General features: G+C 38.2%; 1 protein-coding gene across 1 annotated transcript in view; it reads left to right on the top strand.

Moving 5' to 3' along the window:
- The window catches only part of NPEPPS (aminopeptidase puromycin sensitive), a 95770-nt gene that overhangs the window by 62682 nt on the left and 14890 nt on the right, over nucleotides 1-18198 (top strand). The window contains exons 5-15 of the mRNA XM_004707098.3: nucleotides 2302-2409; nucleotides 3850-4050; nucleotides 4503-4599; nucleotides 4706-4739; nucleotides 5707-5821; nucleotides 8231-8395; nucleotides 9430-9534; nucleotides 10162-10222; nucleotides 12434-12543; nucleotides 14919-14982; nucleotides 16674-16813. Coding sequence (XP_004707155.2) covers nucleotides 2302-2409; nucleotides 3850-4050; nucleotides 4503-4599; nucleotides 4706-4739; nucleotides 5707-5821; nucleotides 8231-8395; nucleotides 9430-9534; nucleotides 10162-10222; nucleotides 12434-12543; nucleotides 14919-14982; nucleotides 16674-16813 — 1200 coding nt within the window. The remainder of the gene's footprint in view (nucleotides 1-2301; nucleotides 2410-3849; nucleotides 4051-4502; nucleotides 4600-4705; nucleotides 4740-5706; nucleotides 5822-8230; nucleotides 8396-9429; nucleotides 9535-10161; nucleotides 10223-12433; nucleotides 12544-14918; nucleotides 14983-16673; nucleotides 16814-18198) is intronic.

The following is an 18198-nucleotide window of genomic DNA, read 5'->3' as shown; positions in this document are numbered from 1 at the left end:
TATTTTTTTGTTCCCTTTCCCCACCTCCTCCCCATCCATTCTGTCCTTAATATAGCAGTTTCCCCTGTTCTACAATGTGGTTTCTGACCTTTTTTCTAAGAACATCACTTTAATAATAGGAGTGGCTCTCGTGTCTGACCCTCAACTGTATCTTTGATTGCTTTCATTGCTTTGCCCTTTGATTGGTTAAATGTTTCCATCTTGTTTTCTACACCATTCATTTCTGTAGTATAAACTCATTTCTCCCCTGCTGCTGCTTTACTTAAACGTTTTTTATGCTGTGATTTCTTTCCTTATACTTAAGAAATTTTTGATGCTGTGGGTTCAGCCCTGGACTACCGGCTCTTCTAAGCCCACCAGCAACTGTGGGCCGGAAGGAGGGAGCGCTCTGCTCCTGTCAGCCTGTGCTGTGGGACTCCAGCGGGCAGTTCCGCCATGCCCCTAGAGTCGCTGTGAGTTGGGAAGGAGTCACGGGCAGTGAGTTTGCTTTCTGCGTGCGCCAGGACTGCCTCGGTGGCATTGCGCTTGGGCACACTTCACTCTTACTTTTTAGATGTCCTAACAAAGAGCTTGAAAAGTTTGTGGAAAACAGAGTTACAAGATAATTGGCATTTTCCATAAACTTCTTAAAGTCCTTCATTTTTATTATTTGATAGAATTTATAACTTCATTTCTTTGTACAAACAGCTATCCAAAATTTTTTTTGGAGAAAACCTTTTCCCCAAAACGTGCTTCCCCCGTTGCTGTCTGTTTTGACACTTCCTTTCATGGGACAGAATCTTGACATTGGTTCTGTGTTTTGTTTTTCACATGTGCATTAAAGTTTCTGAATGTCTTTTATTTATAACTGTGGGAGTATTCTTCAGGTGAATGTTGCCTATTTTTAAAAATCATTTTATTGGGGGCTCTTACAGCTCTTATCACAATCCATACATAGATCCATTGTGTCAAGCACATTTGTACATATGTTGCCATCCTCATTTTCAAAACATTTTCTTTCTACTTGAGCCCTAGATATTGGCTCCTCATTTTCTTCCTCCCCCATAAATATTGCTTTTTATTGTGCATTAAGAAACGTTTGCTCTCTTTTAAAGAAAAAGATCCCTTGAGATAGATCAAGTGGTGGCAGTTTTGTGTGGTATACGAGCATACCATGACTGAATGGTCTATTTGAGTTAATAGAGTGATGCTCTTTGCCCACTGCTCCCATTCCAGACAGAGAACAAAGCACATTCAAGACTCTGAAAATATTTTCCTTTTTACTAAATAAAGATCATAGAGACAACCTCTCCTATTTCCCGGCTCTGAATCCTGACACTGTATTTGTTGAGTCTCCGGTGCTCTGTGTTGTGTAAGCAGTATTGATGAAGCCATTTGCATTACGTTTGAAATGTTGGAATGTTTTATGAAAATACAAACATAATTGTATTTGTAACACTTTGTAAAAGGTGTTAAAAGTGTATGTGTAACTTTTTAACCCTACAAACTAAGCTCTGTACCTGTGTCTCGGCCAATGCTGAGGTGGTGGTGATAGCAAGTACTGTGCTTTGTTTGTCGTCAGCACTGAGGTCTTTGCTAGGTACCAAGTAGAAAGTGCACACTGGAATCTCCCCACTTCCCAAGTGCGATGGACACGACATGCATGTAGTACTTGTTTTTCACTAACTGGAAGAGAACCAAAGAGGACTGTTGCTTTTACCAGGGAAAAAGGCACAAAGTGAAACTAGCATGGGACATTGTTTGCAGGGACCTACTTCGAGACAGTGTGTGCTCAAAGCAAGTGAGAGTGCCAGGCTGCTGGTGGCGTTCAGCAGGGAATTACTGGGCCAGCGTCTCACACGATAGCTGTGAACTGTGTCTGTGAGCACACTGCTACCATTGTTTTAGTCTTCACGTGTGGTTTGGTATGGTGTAGTAGGGCCTGGGACTCCTCAACAGCTGTTCCAATATAAATGAATGGTAATTACCAAGGGCTCAATAGAAAGTAATTGGCTAGAAAAGAATAATGGCAACACATGTACAAATAGGCTGATACAATTGATGTGTGGATTGTAATAAGAGTTGTAAGAGCCCCCAATAAAATGATATTTTAATTTAAAAAATTAATGGTTACTGCATCTCTGCTTCATACTAGTTTGATTTATAGAAAGTTTCATAGGAGTCCTGTATTGTCAGATAGTGAAGGAAACTTGTGTTTTTGTGTTTGAATAAGTGAAAAAATGAGTAAATGATGAATGAGAAATGGCTTGTTCATGAAATAGCCTGTTAGGTTGATTCAATATTTTATATTCTCTTATTAAGGCTACTGATGCCCGGAGGGCTTTTCCTTGCTGGGATGAGCCTGCCATCAAAGCAACTTTTGATGTTTCGTTGGTCGTTCCTAAAGACAGAGTAGCTTTATCAAACATGGTACGTATGTGTTTGTAAGTATTTTTAGTTTTAATAAGCTTGTAGCATATGTAGTTCGCTGATTCGATGGAATAACAGAAAACGGATCTAGAACAATTCTTGATGCTAATGGGAACACAAATGTTACCTTTCTTTATTTCCAATAAGCCCTAGTTTTCTTTTTCCTTGTCTTATTTGGTAGGGTTATTTGCATATTTTAGAGATATAAATAAATGTCAAGTTTAATCAATTATTACCTGGAGGAAAAAAGTCAAGTTTCTTACTAAATGTCAGAAGATGTGGTCATAAAGTGTATTTACATTGTTGACTAATTGTGTTCCTAGAACATGCTCTCTCCATCCATGTCATTGATCTCTTTCATAGAGTAAGCATTGCTCACCCCAGAGTACTCTAGGGCGACCTTGTTTAAGGGAGAACTGCCAGTAGCCTGTGACTCTTGCCCTCCTTTTTGGTTGCAGAGAATTTTATGATAGAATGACATTCTCTCAGGAAACTAATGTTATTAATTTATACTTCAGAGTGGATTAATTCAGCAGATCTTGGAGCCCTGGTGGTGCTTTTAAATAAGCATTGGGCTGCTAGCCACAAGGCCGATAGATGAGGCTTTGAGACTATCTGTTCCTTTGAAGTTTTACAGCCTCAAAACAAACAAAAAACAAAATAATACTACGTGCATTGGAATTGCCTCAGCCACAGTGGGTTTGGGCTCTTAAGAGTACAGTAGAGGTTGGGGAACCAAGAACTTGAATAGAGGAAGGAAGGAGGAGAACATCAAAGATAAATCAAGAATTCAAAAGGTAACGTGTAGTCCATGGGTGGTATAAATGGTCAATATAGTCATCTGTTTCTGAAAGATATGGAAGCTTAGCCATCAGCTTCAGAAAACCAGCTATCAAACACTAGGCCGCACAGTTCTACACTGATACCCATCGGACAGTCAGTCATGAGTCAGCCTTAACTTAAGGCGACAGGGGCGTTTGTTTTGTTTTTAGAGATTAAATGGAGGATTCTTTAGATTGGCACAGAGCCAACCTCGGTACCCAAAATTCTGTAGACAGAGATCTACTCTTTTTTGAAGTGGCTGATTTTGCGATTACATTTGGTTTTTATTAATGTCTCATCCTATTTCACTTTGAAAGTATTGAGTTCTTTCTTACTGGCATATAATGGTATTTTTAAAAATTGATTCCATTTACATTTCTGCTGGGTTAAACACTTTAGCCCCCAAGTCCTTATGGTATGAGTGCTTTATCAGCTTACTTTCCTATGAAAAGGAAAGTGCTTGACGGAATAAAAGCCCTGGGTGAATTATAGTAGAGAAATAAGTGGTAATACATGCAGAAGAGAGGCAGGCAGTAAAGCCTACAGTTTGGGGTTAGTGTTTGCCGTAGCATATTTAATGTAATTCTGTTTAATTTCCCCTCCTTTTTTCCCCCTAAGAATGTAATTGACCGGAAACCATACCCAGATGATGAAAATTTAGTGGAAGTGAAGTTTGCTCGAACACCTGTCATGTCTACATATCTGGTGGCATTTGTTGTGGGTGAATATGACTTTGTAGAAACAAGGTCAAAAGATGGTGTGTGTGTCCGTGTTTACACCCCTGTTGGCAAAGCAGAGCAAGGAAAATTTGCGTTAGAGGTAAATGTACTTGAAGAGGATTGTTCCAACAGTCCATAACTCCAGGTTGGGGAATTTACATTTCGATCAATTATTAGTCTGGTTATGTATAATTTAATCTAAAATGCATTGTGCTTCTCTGGTTTTATTTTTAATAACATTCTGGGAATGTCGACCTTGGGTGTATCATTAACAGTTTATAAGATAATGATTAAGGAATATGAATGGAATTTATCCAGGAAATGGGTGGGGAAAATGTAATTATAGTCTTCACACCAAGTTAAAAGGGAGGGAATAAAGTTGGGCCAGTATATACGAAGCCTGGGGCTAAGGAGGTCTTTGGAGGGAGACTCCTAAGGCTTGGTCTCTAGTAACTTGAGCTACTTTGGCCTGCAACAGGATTCCTTTGTGGATTTCTATACGAATCACAGTGAAGTATTTACCAGATGACACTTTTGTTTCTACTTTTATAGGTTGCTGCTAAAACCCTGCCTTTTTATAAGGACTACTTCAATGTTCCTTATCCTCTACCCAAAATTGATCTCATTGCTATTGCAGACTTTGCAGCTGGTAAAGTAAATTTCTTTTTTTTTTTTGCTGAATTGTAAGAGTTTTTCTTGAATTTTGAGGAATAAAATTGATAAACATCAATAATATTTGTGTTTATTTTATGAAGGAGCCATGGAGAACTGGGGCCTTGTGACTTACAGGTATGCATGTTCAAGACACGCTCTCTTCTCAGTCGCTGATTTGGGGAGGGCTCTGCTCCTCGAGCCAAAGCGGATAGCTTCTGCTTTTATACTCCATTGTAAATTTTCCTTTCTGTGCACATTTCAGGAATGGAGATGGACCCCCCTCTGGTGCTGCTATCTGAGGGTGTACAATTTTAAAATGAACATCTGGCATTAGTGGCATTTTTAGATGTATTCTTGGCTGAGTTTCTAATTTCAGTACTTTCTCTTCTTTCCAATAGTTTCATAGTTATTTATCCAGCTTGAAGAACCCTCCCTGATTTCATGTAATTTAGCCAAGTTTTCACATGTCTGTCACCACAGTATAAATATGTGGGTTGTGTAATTTTTAAAGTAAGGTCTGTAAACACGTTTTTGCCTTCTGTTTTCCATTGCTTTCTTAGATGAGCTAAGTTTTGGACAGCCTGCCCAGTGCACTTTTTGGGACCACAGAATGCATCTGTTCCCCTCTCCCCTCCCCACCTCCTCTTTTTTTATTTATTCATTTTATTGGGAGCTCTTACAGAGATCATAACAATCCACAGTTCAATCACATCAAGCAGTATTGTACAATTGCTACCACAATCATTTCAAAACATTTTCTTTCTTAAATTCTTTGATATCAGCTCCCATTCCCCCTTTTTAATGGAAAAAACGTCTTCTCTCTCTAGCATTATAATCTCTAATGCCTTAGACAAAGCTTTTCTAAAAATTCAGGTAGCTGCCCTGTATCAACAGCTGAGAGTTAATCTTGTGTCACATCGTCCATCTTTTGTTGTATGCATTTTACTGGGGCTGTCCAGTCCTTCTGTCTTCTCTTGATGTCTCTAAAGCCCAACTTGACCATCTCCATTACTGTGTAGAGCCTCCCCGCTTGTACATACCAGCTTCTGTTGCAATGCTTTTTATTTTATTGTTTAATTTTTTTTTTCTTCTTTAAACACAGGGAGACTGCATTGCTTATTGATCAAAAAAACTCCTGTTCTTCATCACGCCAGTGGGTTGCTCTGGTTGTGGGACATGAACTCGCCCATCAATGGTTTGGAAATCTTGTTACTATGGTATTTAATATTTTTAAGTGCTCAAATATATTTATCTTCAACCGGAAGCACATTATTTTGGCTACATAATAGTCCAGGCTTAGCTGGAACAATGTGCCAAAAGCAGTTGAGTAATAGAAAAAAATTATCTGAAAAGATCCACCCTGTAAAATCTGTTGTGTTGATCAAGAGCTTGTAGACTATATATATTTGCTTGTAGACAATCTTGATTCCATAGAAAACACTTAAGTTGACAATAAGCCAAGGCAATAATTTGGGTGAGAAAAAGAGATTCCTCTTAAAATGATTGACTCATGCCATGATATTCCAGGGTGATTGTGGTTTTTAAAATTTTTTATTCATGTTTATTATTTAGTTTACTAGCTGAAAAAAATAGCCTGATAAATAGTAACCTGATTTTTGATTACTGTAGGTCAAAATGTTCAAAGGGTTTAGTTTTACATTGCCTAAATATTAAGTTGGAATTAGACAATAATAAAGGCAAAGAAACTACAGGGCACCTGTTAAGTATGTTAACAATTCCAGCTGTCCCTCTGAAGACTTTGTTTCTTACAGCGTTTATAGTGAATGATCTCTGCTCTCTAGTCTTGACTTCTACTCTTATTCTACATATGTACTTGTACTATCTATGGAAGCCAATCAGTCATGTCAGCTCTTGAGCAGCCAGGGCTTAAAAAACACGAACACTGAAGAGTTGGGAGCCAGTGAGATTACCTGACAGCATTTTAAGTTCTCAAAGAATAGAACCCAACTTAGATACTGGTTAAATCCACATGACACTGAAATAAACAAGAAAGCGAGACATTTAGCAATGTCTGAGTGTTCCTAAAGAAAGTCCATCCTTGAAAGGAAACCCTGGGGCTGTATAGCAGTGCACAAGTCTTCCTTCTGCTGTTGTAGGAGGCTTGCTACTGTCTACCAAACAGAATGATTTTGTTCAGTTTTGAGAAAACTTTGGTTATTTGTGTTGTTTTAAAACTACCAGCAATAAACTTTGGAAGGGGAAATGTGTGTGATCATACCACTTTAAAGCAACCTTTTCCTGGATTTGTAGTAGTGGTTGGGCTACATTTATGAACCGTGCTGCAAACCTACCCAGCACCTCCGTGGTAGAAACACCTGGTAATTGGTTTCCATGAAGGTCAATGCTTAAAGCCCCGTGGGACCAGTCCTATGCTATCCTGTGAGACCCTATGAGTCACAAATGGACTCAGTGCCACCCATCATCAGTAGCACCTTTCTAATTTGTTGATGCCACTTGTTTCATAAACTGAAATTCCAAAGGCTTTCTAATAGGCCGTATTTAGTTGTGTATCAATGTATGTTTGTGAAAGTTCCTAGCAAAATGGCATAAGGTACTTAGACTGATAGTCTTATGTCACTGAATGTTAAAAATATTTTATCTTTACAGAGTTTTAAAGAGCCCCTTTGTTTTCGCCATTGCATTAGTTCTTTGGAACTGTCTTGCATTCATATATTGCTTTCTTTTCATAAGAGATTGAGTCAAGGTTACTGATAATTAGATTGAGGTTTTTAAAAATGTTATCCATGACAGTGTATATCCCTTGTCCATTCTGCTCACTGTAGATTCTTATTAACAGGTGAGAAAGTTAATATTCCATAAATGTTCAAACTCCATTCATTACTGAACCAGCTTATTGCCATGACATTTCTATTAATTTCACTTCATCCTTATATGAACTGTACATCCTTTCTATTTATCTTAGAAGTTGGCCTGTCAATCAACAATGACTTTTCCCGGTCATGTGGAAATAGTCTGCACTTTTTCTTGCTTGACTCTGCTTTTTTCTTTAGGGAAGTCCTTTAGTAAACTACGTTTTATATGATGGTATTTCTCATATCTGCCATTATACATTTCTGCATTCTCTTCCTCCTTTCAACATACAGATTTGTTTTTGTCCCCTTTCATCTCCTATCATGTCTGCCTCAGGCAGTAAACGCTTTTATGTAGGAATGTATTGGTAATGAAGGAGCCCTGGTGGTGTCGTGGTTACAAGTTGGGCTTCAATCCACAAAGGACCCAGTTCATCACCACCAGCTGCTCTACAGGAGAAACAGTAAATAGCCCTAAAAGCAGCGACAGTCTCGAAGCTCACAGGGACAGCCCTACCCTGTCCTATAGGGTCCCGATGAGTTGGCATCCACTTGATGGCAGTGAGGTTGTTTTTATGTTGGTAATGTCTCCGAGGCAAAAAGCTAATATTACTAGTTGGCCTTTCTTGGCATCTCTTTTTAGGTCTGCCCCTACACCCAGAGATGTGAGTTGAATTTAGTTGACTAAGTTGTTAGGTTTTGATTACAATGAGGAAGAGACTAAGAGTTTTTCAAACAAGTAGGAAAAAAAGCTTTTAGGCTTATTTTTAACATATTTTCATCTTTTTTTTAAAGGAATGGTGGACTCATCTTTGGTTAAATGAAGGCTTCGCTTCCTGGATTGAATATCTGTGTGTAGACCACTGCTTCCCAGAGTATGATATCTGGACTCAGTTTGTTTCTGCCGATTACACCCGAGCCCAGGAACTTGATGGCTTAGATAATAGCCATCCCATTGAAGTGAGCCCTACTTTCCAATCATTGATAAATAATATTATAGAAATACTTAGGACTCTTGAAAAAAGGAGAAATTGCTTGAGTGATTTCATGTGACTGGTTTATATTTTTCCACATTTCCAGTCTTGAAATCTAATAATACTGTTACAATTAATACTTTCTTTAAGATAGGCATAATAAAGTGTTGGTCTTTGTAGAGGCAAGAGCTGTGTACCTCTAAGCATTCACTAAATGTTCTCTCATTGAATGGTATGGGAAAGTTATGCCTGTGATTCCACTGCTTGTTTCAAGATAGTTCTGAACGTATCCTTTTACCGGTGCCATTGTTTGGTTTTGTGCAAATTTTAATTCTCTGGACTTAGCCTGTCTTAACTGTGCTTAGTGTATATATGTATCAATTTTACCTACTAAAAACTAGCGTTGTAATCTTATTTGGAATATTTAACCAAAGTCTTATAGAATGTAGGCCAATATAATTAATGCAAGAAATAAAATGCTTTTCATTTGCCCCCGTTTTTTCTCACCTTGAGAATTAGTAGATCCATAATGACTTTTCTCTCGGCAGAGGTGAACCAGGAGTGGAACCCAGGCCTTAGGACAATGGTTGTCAACTTGTGGGTCACAACCCTTCTGGGGGTTGAACGACCCTTTCACAGGGGTCACCCGATTCATAACAGTAGCAAAATTACAGTTATGAAGTAGCAACGAAAACAATTTTCTGGTTGGGGGTGGCCATCACATGAGGAACTGTGTTAAAGGGTCATGGTATTAGGAAGGTTGAGAACCGCTGCCTTAGGAGATGAGATGACTTGCACTATGTACTCCACATTTACTAGTATTAGTCCACACACTTTTTTGAATTGTAGTAACTATTGATTATAGTTAGCTATTTGGTTGTAAAGTGTGCTTTTATGAGTAAGCTAAAGGCAGAAAAGTAACTTATGAGTTAGAAGGGTTTTCCTAGAAAGCGTTTTATGTAATTCAGTGTTACAGGCTGTCTGCTTCCTGTCATAACCCTGAATCACACTGTCTGCCAGGTCAGTGTGGGCCATCCTTCAGAGGTTGATGAGATATTCGATGCAATATCCTATAGCAAAGGGGCATCTGTCATCCGAATGCTGCATGACTACATTGGAGATATGGTAAGGAAGGCATTTAAAAATCCTGCATTCTAGAGTTTTTGCATATTTTTTATTGTATTTGGAATAAGTTCCTAGATCATTTTTCTAGAGGAACATGATTGTCATGCTTGACTTGTCTTCCTATTTTTAATTTTGATTTTATATTGACTGTAATGGTTTCTTAGATAAATGATAGGCAAATATGTTAGGGGCAGGGATGGGAGAGAGTATAGTATTGTAAAGCAAACTATAGAGAAGGTGCAATTCTTAAAAGGCAGTAGGCATCAGATGGACATACATTTTTAACTAACACTTAGACAATTTGAAAAAATAATCCTTTTAAGTACTAATATGAAAATGTGGGGGGAGCGGGGAGGGAGGGGGAAAATGAGGACCTAATGTCGGGGGTTTAAATGGAGAGAAAATGTTTTGAGAAACGATGTACAAATGCGCTTTACACAATTGATGTGTGTATGGATTGGGATAACAGTTGTATGAGCCCCTAATAAAATGTTAAAACAGAGAAAAAACAAAACAACAAAAAAAAGACAGTAGCCAATGACCAATAAAATATGATTATAGGAAAGAAAATGTACTGTAAATTATGAGACCTGATTTACTTGAATTTAAAAAATTGTTTTTTCTCAGGACTTTAAGAAAGGAATGAACATGTATTTAACAAAGTTCCAGCAGAAGAATGCAGCCACAGGTAATCCACAATAGCCTGATGCAAAGATGAAGAGGAAAAAAGTATCGACACTATCCAGGATGGGGCATGTCCTTTCCTAAATGCAATCATTGGCCTGACATAAATCAGGACCCATTATCCCTGTGCTCCCTTTCCAGTATCCGACTTCCCTTAGCTCAGTAGTCTGCCGCTGAAAGATGTGGAGGAAATTCTGTTACCTAACGAGCTGGTTCTTTTTTTCTTTTTTTTTTTTTTTTTTAGTGATTGGCCCATTTTATTGTCCTAACCAGACGATTTAAAATAGCTCCAAAGTAACTGTTTAAGGAATGAACTCATAGAATTACAGCACTTCAGTGTAGTACCATAAAAAAAATTTTCTTAACATGTGGTTTATAATTTTTTGGATTATGAAATCAGTGAAACAAAACGTGTAAGAGTTGTGTGATTGTAAAAAGGAGCCTGGCTTGGAATTTTGAGTTCTCCGGTGAACAAAATACTTTCCAAAAAACCAAACTCGCTGCCATTGATTGAGTCAATTCTGTCTCGGAGTGGCTCCACAGAACAGGAAAGAACTACCCCTGTGGGTTTCTGAGACTCGCTTTTCACCACAGAAAAATCCTCCACTTTCCCCCATGGTTCAAATGCGGACCTGATGGTTTGCAGTACTCACTGCACCCCCCCCCCCAAGCTCCTTCAAAAGATAAAGTTTATGGTAATTTGTATTTAACAGAAGGACAAAGGTTCAGGCCAGTATTATCATGACCCACCCACACCAGAAAAAACATCCTGCTTAGTTTGTAAAATGTAGAGATCTATTTGGTTCCTTAAAAGCAGGGTAGGGAAAAATGTGCTTGTGCATACTTTGTAAGTCTTCTTCTATATGAGTAAGGAGTCCCACTAACTCAGGTGCTCAACTGCCAGCGGCTGGAACCCACTCACCTGCCCGTGGGGAAAAGGTATAGCAGTCTGTGTCTGTGGAATACAGTCTTGCCAACCCTAGGGGAGCAGCTCTACTCTGTCCTCCGTAGGGTTGCTGTGATTCTCAGTCAGCTTGACAGCAGTGGGTTTGGTGTTCTGGATGTATATGTATGTGCTTCTTAAATCATAATTTGTGTGCTAACTGCAGTCTATTAAAATGCTTCTAAAAGAATAAAATGCTTCTAAAGCAGTAAGATAGGGGTGAGGCCTGAACATCTGCATTTCTGACAAGTTCTTAGGTGAAATCAGTGCTGCTGGTTCATGGGCATATACCATGTGACAGATTTATTTTAATGTGGAGAAGGCAATTGGCAGAGAATATATATTTCACTTACCATCCACTGTTCTCATTCTCTTACAGGAGTTCCAACGTCCTAGCATCGTCTGTCCTTGTGCCTCTTAACTCATTGATTCTTGCCTGCCCCCTATCTCTTTAGTTGTATCTCTCCCATTAAGTTAGAGCTATCTTTTTTATATGTGAATATCTAATTGTATTAGACCTTTCTGATTGAAAATCATGGAGAGGCCACATTTTTTTCATGGTAAAGTCTGTGCTTTGTAAGACTTAACATACCCTAAACAGTTCAGCCCCTGTTTACTTCCTTAGCCTCGTCCCTGCTTCTTCCTACACATGTACCTTGCATTCTTCAGCCTTAGTGAACATGCTGCTGTGATGGCACATTTTGTCTTTTTCTTACTTATTCTGTCTACCTGGAATGCCCCTTTTCTCTTTTTGCCTAGTAAACAACATGTATCTTCTAAGTACAAGACAAAAGTTACCACACCGCTTTTGAAGCTTCCCTCTATGTACGCCACCATTTTTTCACATTGTACATGTTTACTACATACATTTATTCTGCTACTTTATTCTTACCTTGTGTCATCTTGCTGTTTTACTTTCCTTCCACATGTGATATGTGACTCTGAATTTTATTTCACCTCATCGACACAAAGTATTGCTAACTTCTGTTCATTGACTTGAGTGTAATGGTTTTGTGTACTATTTATTACTAGTGATGTTGACCCAGCGTTCCATTTGTTTGCATTGCTTCTTGTTTGAAGTATCTGTCTTTTATCTGTGACAAGTGACTTAATGGGGCAGTAGGGTAATTTTGCCCACTGTTGCTTCCAAACTTGAAGGAACCAAAGAGTGAGTCAGCACGGTAATGCTGCCATGTGGGGCTCAATAAACCTCTGGTTGGTTCGGGACAATAGTATGTAAACATTTTGATTTTCATTGTGTTTATCTTCTAGAGGATCTCTGGGAAAGTTTAGAAAATGCTAGTGGTAAACCCATCGCTGCTGTGATGAATACCTGGACCAAACAAATGGGATTTCCCCTCATTTATGTGGAATCAGAACAGGTATACTGACACAAATTCCTCCCATTTGTTTGATATTATGTTTTATGGAATTCAATAAATAGTATTAAATTTGCTTTTTGCTACATGACATTTAAACCAATTTGCTTTTACTGTTTCCTCAGTGACTGTACAATAAACTATTTGCTTCCCACATCGTTAAAAAGATACATAATACAGTAGAAAAAGGATCTCTGGTGGTACAGCTGGTTAAGCACTGGGCTGCTGACCCACCAGCTATTCCATAGAAGATGCGGCTGTCTGCTTTTCTAATGATGCACAGTCTTGGAAACCCTGCTGGACAGTTCTCCATCCTGTAGGGTTTCTATGAGTCCAAATTGACAGTGGGTTTGTTTTTGTTGTATTCTTTTTTGTTTATTTATTTTTATTATAGTGGGAAATAAAATATTCTCTGTTACTACTGTTTCAAAGGAAAAGCTGTAAAATTGTTGATATCTATGAGGAAACTTCAAAAAGTTCATGGAGAAATTTCATTAACTCTCCATTTTGATGCTGCCTCTAATAAACCATGTAAACCATTGGGTTTATTTTAGGAATGCTACTTCAAGGTTTTACTTTGTCATTTTTCTTGTTTGTTTGTTTGTTTAATTTTATTGGGGGCTCGTACAACTCTTATCACAATCCATACATATATCCATTTGTCAAGCACGTTTGTACATTTGTTGCCCTCATCATTCTCAGAGCATTTTCTTTGTGCTTGAGCCCTTGGTATCAGCTCCTCATTTTCTCCCCGCCCTCCTGCCCCTGCTGTCTTTGTTTTGATGTGTGTTTGCAGGTACAGCAGAATCATCCCCCATCTTCTGTTAGAATAAGAATCTTGTCTGTGGTTCTTAAGTTCTTTAAGAATAGAAGTGGTCTGCAACGTGAGTGACAGATTTTGATTATGATCCTTTCCACATGTTACATTTCCTAAATGTAACAATTTCGAATTAATTTTTAATCAATTAGGAAACCTTACAGCCCTATGCTGTAAGTTCCCTAGTGCTTACTTCAACGCCATTGTGTCCTCACTCTCATTTTTTTGGTAATATTTTAGTTCTGTCTCTTGTAGTAGTTAATTTATACCCAGGAAGGTCATGATTCAATTTTTATTTAATCACCTGTAAATCTGCTATGTCTTGTGGTGAAATATTTTTCTCCCATAAATAAATTTATCTTTTAGCCCTATAACGCCTGAAGTTTTAATTTCAGGAAAAAAAAATCTTTTAGTTTTTATTCTTTACTTTCATTGTTATCAATATATATTAATATATACATTTAATTAAATGTTAGGAAAACGTCGTGCTCAGCGTTATAGGGTTTCACTAGCATACAATTCACATATCATACAGTCAAGTGGTATAAATGCATCAAAGAGAGTTGTACAGTCACCACCACAGTCAATTTTGGGTTTCTTTACGCTGTCCTCTAAGGCCTCTAAGATATGATAAATGAAGCCCCCCAAAATCTATATTGTTGAAGTATTTTTCCAGCATAGCATTGTTGGGCACAGCTTTTGTAGTTCTCTGTGGTTTTTTCCATCTACTACTTTTGTGGGTGTTTTACTACAAAGGCCATCTTTCAAGGGTTTTTTTCCTCCTTCATTGTTTATCAACCCCCTAAAATTAACTCTGAAAGCCACATACTAATCTAATGTTGTCAATCTTGAAAGTATTAACGACTAAATGTTATGAATAACAACTACAGTGCATGTTTTTTTGAATTATTGGTTACTGACTGTCCTGTTGAAAGGAGAGTTCTGGTGGTGTCTGGGTTCTACTTCAGGTGGTAACCGCCAGGCCAGCAGTTTGACATCACCTGCCGCTCCAAGGGAGCAAGATGACATGGTCTGTTCTGGCAAAGGGAAAGCCACAGGAGCAGTTTACCCCATCCTTTGGGTTACTATGAATTCTTAAAACTTTTAGAAATTTATTCTCATCCCCATTTTTTTTTTTACATTATCTTTTGAAAGGGCCATATTATATAGAACCTGACCTCTTATTCATAGTGTTACCATCTTAAGGGCTAAATTAGAATAGCAACATCTCCCATTCTGCTGTGCTATCTTCATTACCATTGCATTTTCCCTATTCAGGAGCTTTGTTAGTCAAATGAAAGTTTGCTGGGGAGGGGAGGAGGTTAGAGAGGAGTCCATACCAAGGGCTCAATAGAAAGTAAATGTCTAGAAGAGAATGAAGGCAACATATGTACAAACATTCCTGATTGATCGATGTATGGATTGTGATAAGAATTGTATAAGCCCCCAAAAAATGACTTAATAAAAAAAAAAGGTCTGCTTGTCACAAAAATGCTGCACCCCACCTCCTCTGCCCCCTCGAAAAAGGGGTGATACTACTATAGTCTTTCTTCTCCTTTAGGTAGAAGATGACAGAGTACTGAAGTTGTCCCAAAGGAAGTTTTGTGCCAGTGGACCTTATGTCGGTAAGCTAATAGCTAGGAGTGAGATCTGAACAGTGAATCTGAATTATATCCCAGTAATGTTCCAACTAATAGGAAACAGTTATCCATTTTTATACTTTTAATAGAATTCATTAAAAGCAGAGAAATAATAATAGAATAAAAAGGAAAACTAGGGAATTAAAAAAAAGTGCTTCTTGAACTGTATAGTGATTTGTCACAGTCTTGGATTTTTTTGGTTCCTAGTTTCTGTAGAAGAATTGGAGAAGGATAGGAACACCCAAGAAGTCATTCCTCCACCTTAAAACCTGAGAGAGGATTGATTTATTTTGGATAGAGTCTGAGTCAAGCCCAGTGATGATTTAGATGTTATGTACCAGTCATTGTACTGAGCACCTTCAACTGGCCGTTCTTCTGTATTCTCACCAACCCTGAGTCAGATGATGTGTATCATGTTCTACCCATCAAGATCTAATACACTTTATTGACATTATGAAGAACATCCTTTCACGCTGGGCCTCCCTTTGCATTGAAAGTACTCTTGTAATAAATATGTCTGACAAGTCAGATGACAGATTCATTATCTAAACAAATCCTTAAGTGTCACAGTGGCTGTTTCTGCCTCATACCTGTAATCTGCCTGGTGGAACTGACTGGTTTTACAGGTTTTCCTAAGGCTCTGTGAACAATTTAGGCAACTTTAAGGCCTAAGATATCCAAGTGTCAACAGGAGATTTGAAATCTGGTCTGGCGCGATAGCAAAAACCTGTCTAACTAGCAAAATAGCTCCATTAGTGTACTCTCTTTTGTTTGACATCTTAATGCAAAATCTGTTAGTTTCACTGCCTGGCATCTAAGACAGTAAGTGTATCTGTCTTATAAAAGCTTTGACTTTTAGATATGACTTCTCTGTGTTGGAATCTAAAAGCCCTCAGGATTTATTCAATATATCACAACAACAAAATCCAACACTTTGGTTTTTCAGTAGTGTATACACACATGCAGAGCCCTGGTATAGTGGATTTCAAGCTGGGCTATTAACCACAAAGTCAGCAGTTTGAATCCACCAGCCACTCCTAGGAAGCATGATGATCCTTTCTGTTCCCATAAAGATTTACAGCTTCATAAAACCACAGAGGCAGTTCTACCCAATCCTACAGGGTTACTATGAGTTGGAATCAACTCACTCGCAGTGAATTATCCACACATGGGGTCGTCCAGAGTTAACTCTGCTCATCAGTAAGTGATAGCAATAATATCCCTAGTATTCTCTTGGGACTGCACTTTAGTTTTATGGTTTTGTTTGTTTTTTTTTTCAACTTGTTTTTAAATGCTGTGCGAGAGGTTTTTACCTTCAGAAAATGTATTTTAACAACAGTAAAATGATTGCCATTTCAATTACTTTGTAAAAGGAAAAGATTTGGGTAAAAAAAATCATAACACCTGTGACTATAAATGAGTAAGCTGGTCTTTTTCAGACTGTTGTGATTTTGTTAGTAAATTCTCTCTCTCTCTCTATGTTTTGGTAATTATCTTCTTTGCACTAACATTATTCACATTCCTGGAAGAGTTCTGATATTACTGGAAATGAGCCTCTGGCCTAGCAGTTAAACTCAAGCCTGCGGTTAGCACCAGTCCCCCTCTCAACCTACCCTCCATTTCTTCTGTAAATGGCTTTTCTTCTCCCTTTTTCTACTGTTCTTCTCATGTTTAAGGTGAAGACTGTCCCCAGTGGATGGTCCCTATCACAGTCTCCACCAGTGAAGACCCCAGCCATGCCAAAGCAAAAATTCTTATGGACAAACCAGAAATGAGTGTGCTTTTGAAAAATGTCAACCCAGACCAGTGGGTGAAGGTGAGTTCCAGGAATACCATGCTTCTGTATTCCGTCTGCATGAAATTTAGAGTTGGTTCCCAAACAGAATTGTCTAGGGATTTGCTTGTATATTAGGTAAGGAAGTGATAGGTAAACAGATAAGAAGGGTAGGGTTGGTTAAAGATGAAAAATAAATAGTAGTCTGTGTCTAAAATCTCATTAACCAAAACATTTATCATCTTGCAAGTCCAAACTGCCCTGCCACTGTAATGACACTGTAATTTCAATGATGTGGTGTTGTCATAGCTGTATAACTATAATCACATGAAGTCAGACATCTAACGATCAGTTTGTGTCACTGAAATGTGAAATTCATTTAGTTGGTATGTGTTTTAGAAATTGTTTCATGAAACTAACATGTGATTAGGATCTTCCACTACTCTGGACTCAGGCCCTCCTATAATAAAAGTATCTACTGTAAACTTTTTATATATAGGTGCTAAATAGAAATTCTACACTGTCTCAGAATTGTGCTTTTTTAAAAATGAACCATTTTTCTCTTTTAATTTTTTAAAAATTATTTTATTGAAGGCTCGTACAATTCTTATTACAGTCCATACATACATCCATTGAGTCGAGCACATATGTGCACCTGTTGCCTTCATCAATCTCGAAACATTTGCCCTCTACTTTAGCCCTCAATATCATTTGCTCATTTTCCCCCTTCCCCCTCCCTACTGGACTCTTAATTTTTAAAATATACTTAGTAGGATATGATATTACCATTTGAAATTATAATCTAGAAGATTATATAGCAATATAAAATTTGTCCTAGGGCAAAAGTTAACGTGTGCTGTGGTTCTAATTAAGTTAAAAGAGGTGTTTCTCCTACAGTAACAGATAAAGGAAATCAATAAAATAATATCTATTAAGTTGGGTGATTTTAAAATACATATGCATGAAAACCATAAGATACATTTTATGGTATCATTTTGCTATAAATGTCACTATTAGAGTGTTTCTGTTTAATATTTTAAAAATATCTTTTGACTCTTAGTAAACAGTTTATAATAATGTTAGTCAATTTAGGACTCTCATGAGATTGCCTTTTAGGTCCATGTAATTCTTTACAATTTGGGACCAGAAGTTCTCATTCTGTTGAGGCTCTAGGATCAGTAATAGGTTATGTTTGTAGAGATTCCATCTGCTGCAGACCCCACTGTCTGGATGTTTGAGAATTGCCCTGGAGTCAAGTCCCACTCAGAGTGCTCCTGCGCGATGGAGACCCACTCAGAGTGCCTCCTGCACGAGAGAGTCCCACTCAGTGCGCCTGCGGGACGGAGTCCCACTCAGAGTGCTCCTGCGCGAGGGAGTCCCACTCAGTGCGCCTGCGGGACGGAGTCCCACTCAGAGTGCTCCTGCGC

The sequence above is a fragment of the Echinops telfairi genome, unplaced genomic scaffold (assembly GCF_000313985.2).
Source record: "Echinops telfairi isolate 266 unplaced genomic scaffold, ASM31398v2 ScPeMD7_7458;HRSCAF=8496, whole genome shotgun sequence".
Lineage (NCBI taxonomy): Eukaryota > Metazoa > Chordata > Mammalia > Afrosoricida > Tenrecidae > Echinops > Echinops telfairi.
This window is presented reverse-complemented; position numbering and strand designations above follow the sequence as displayed.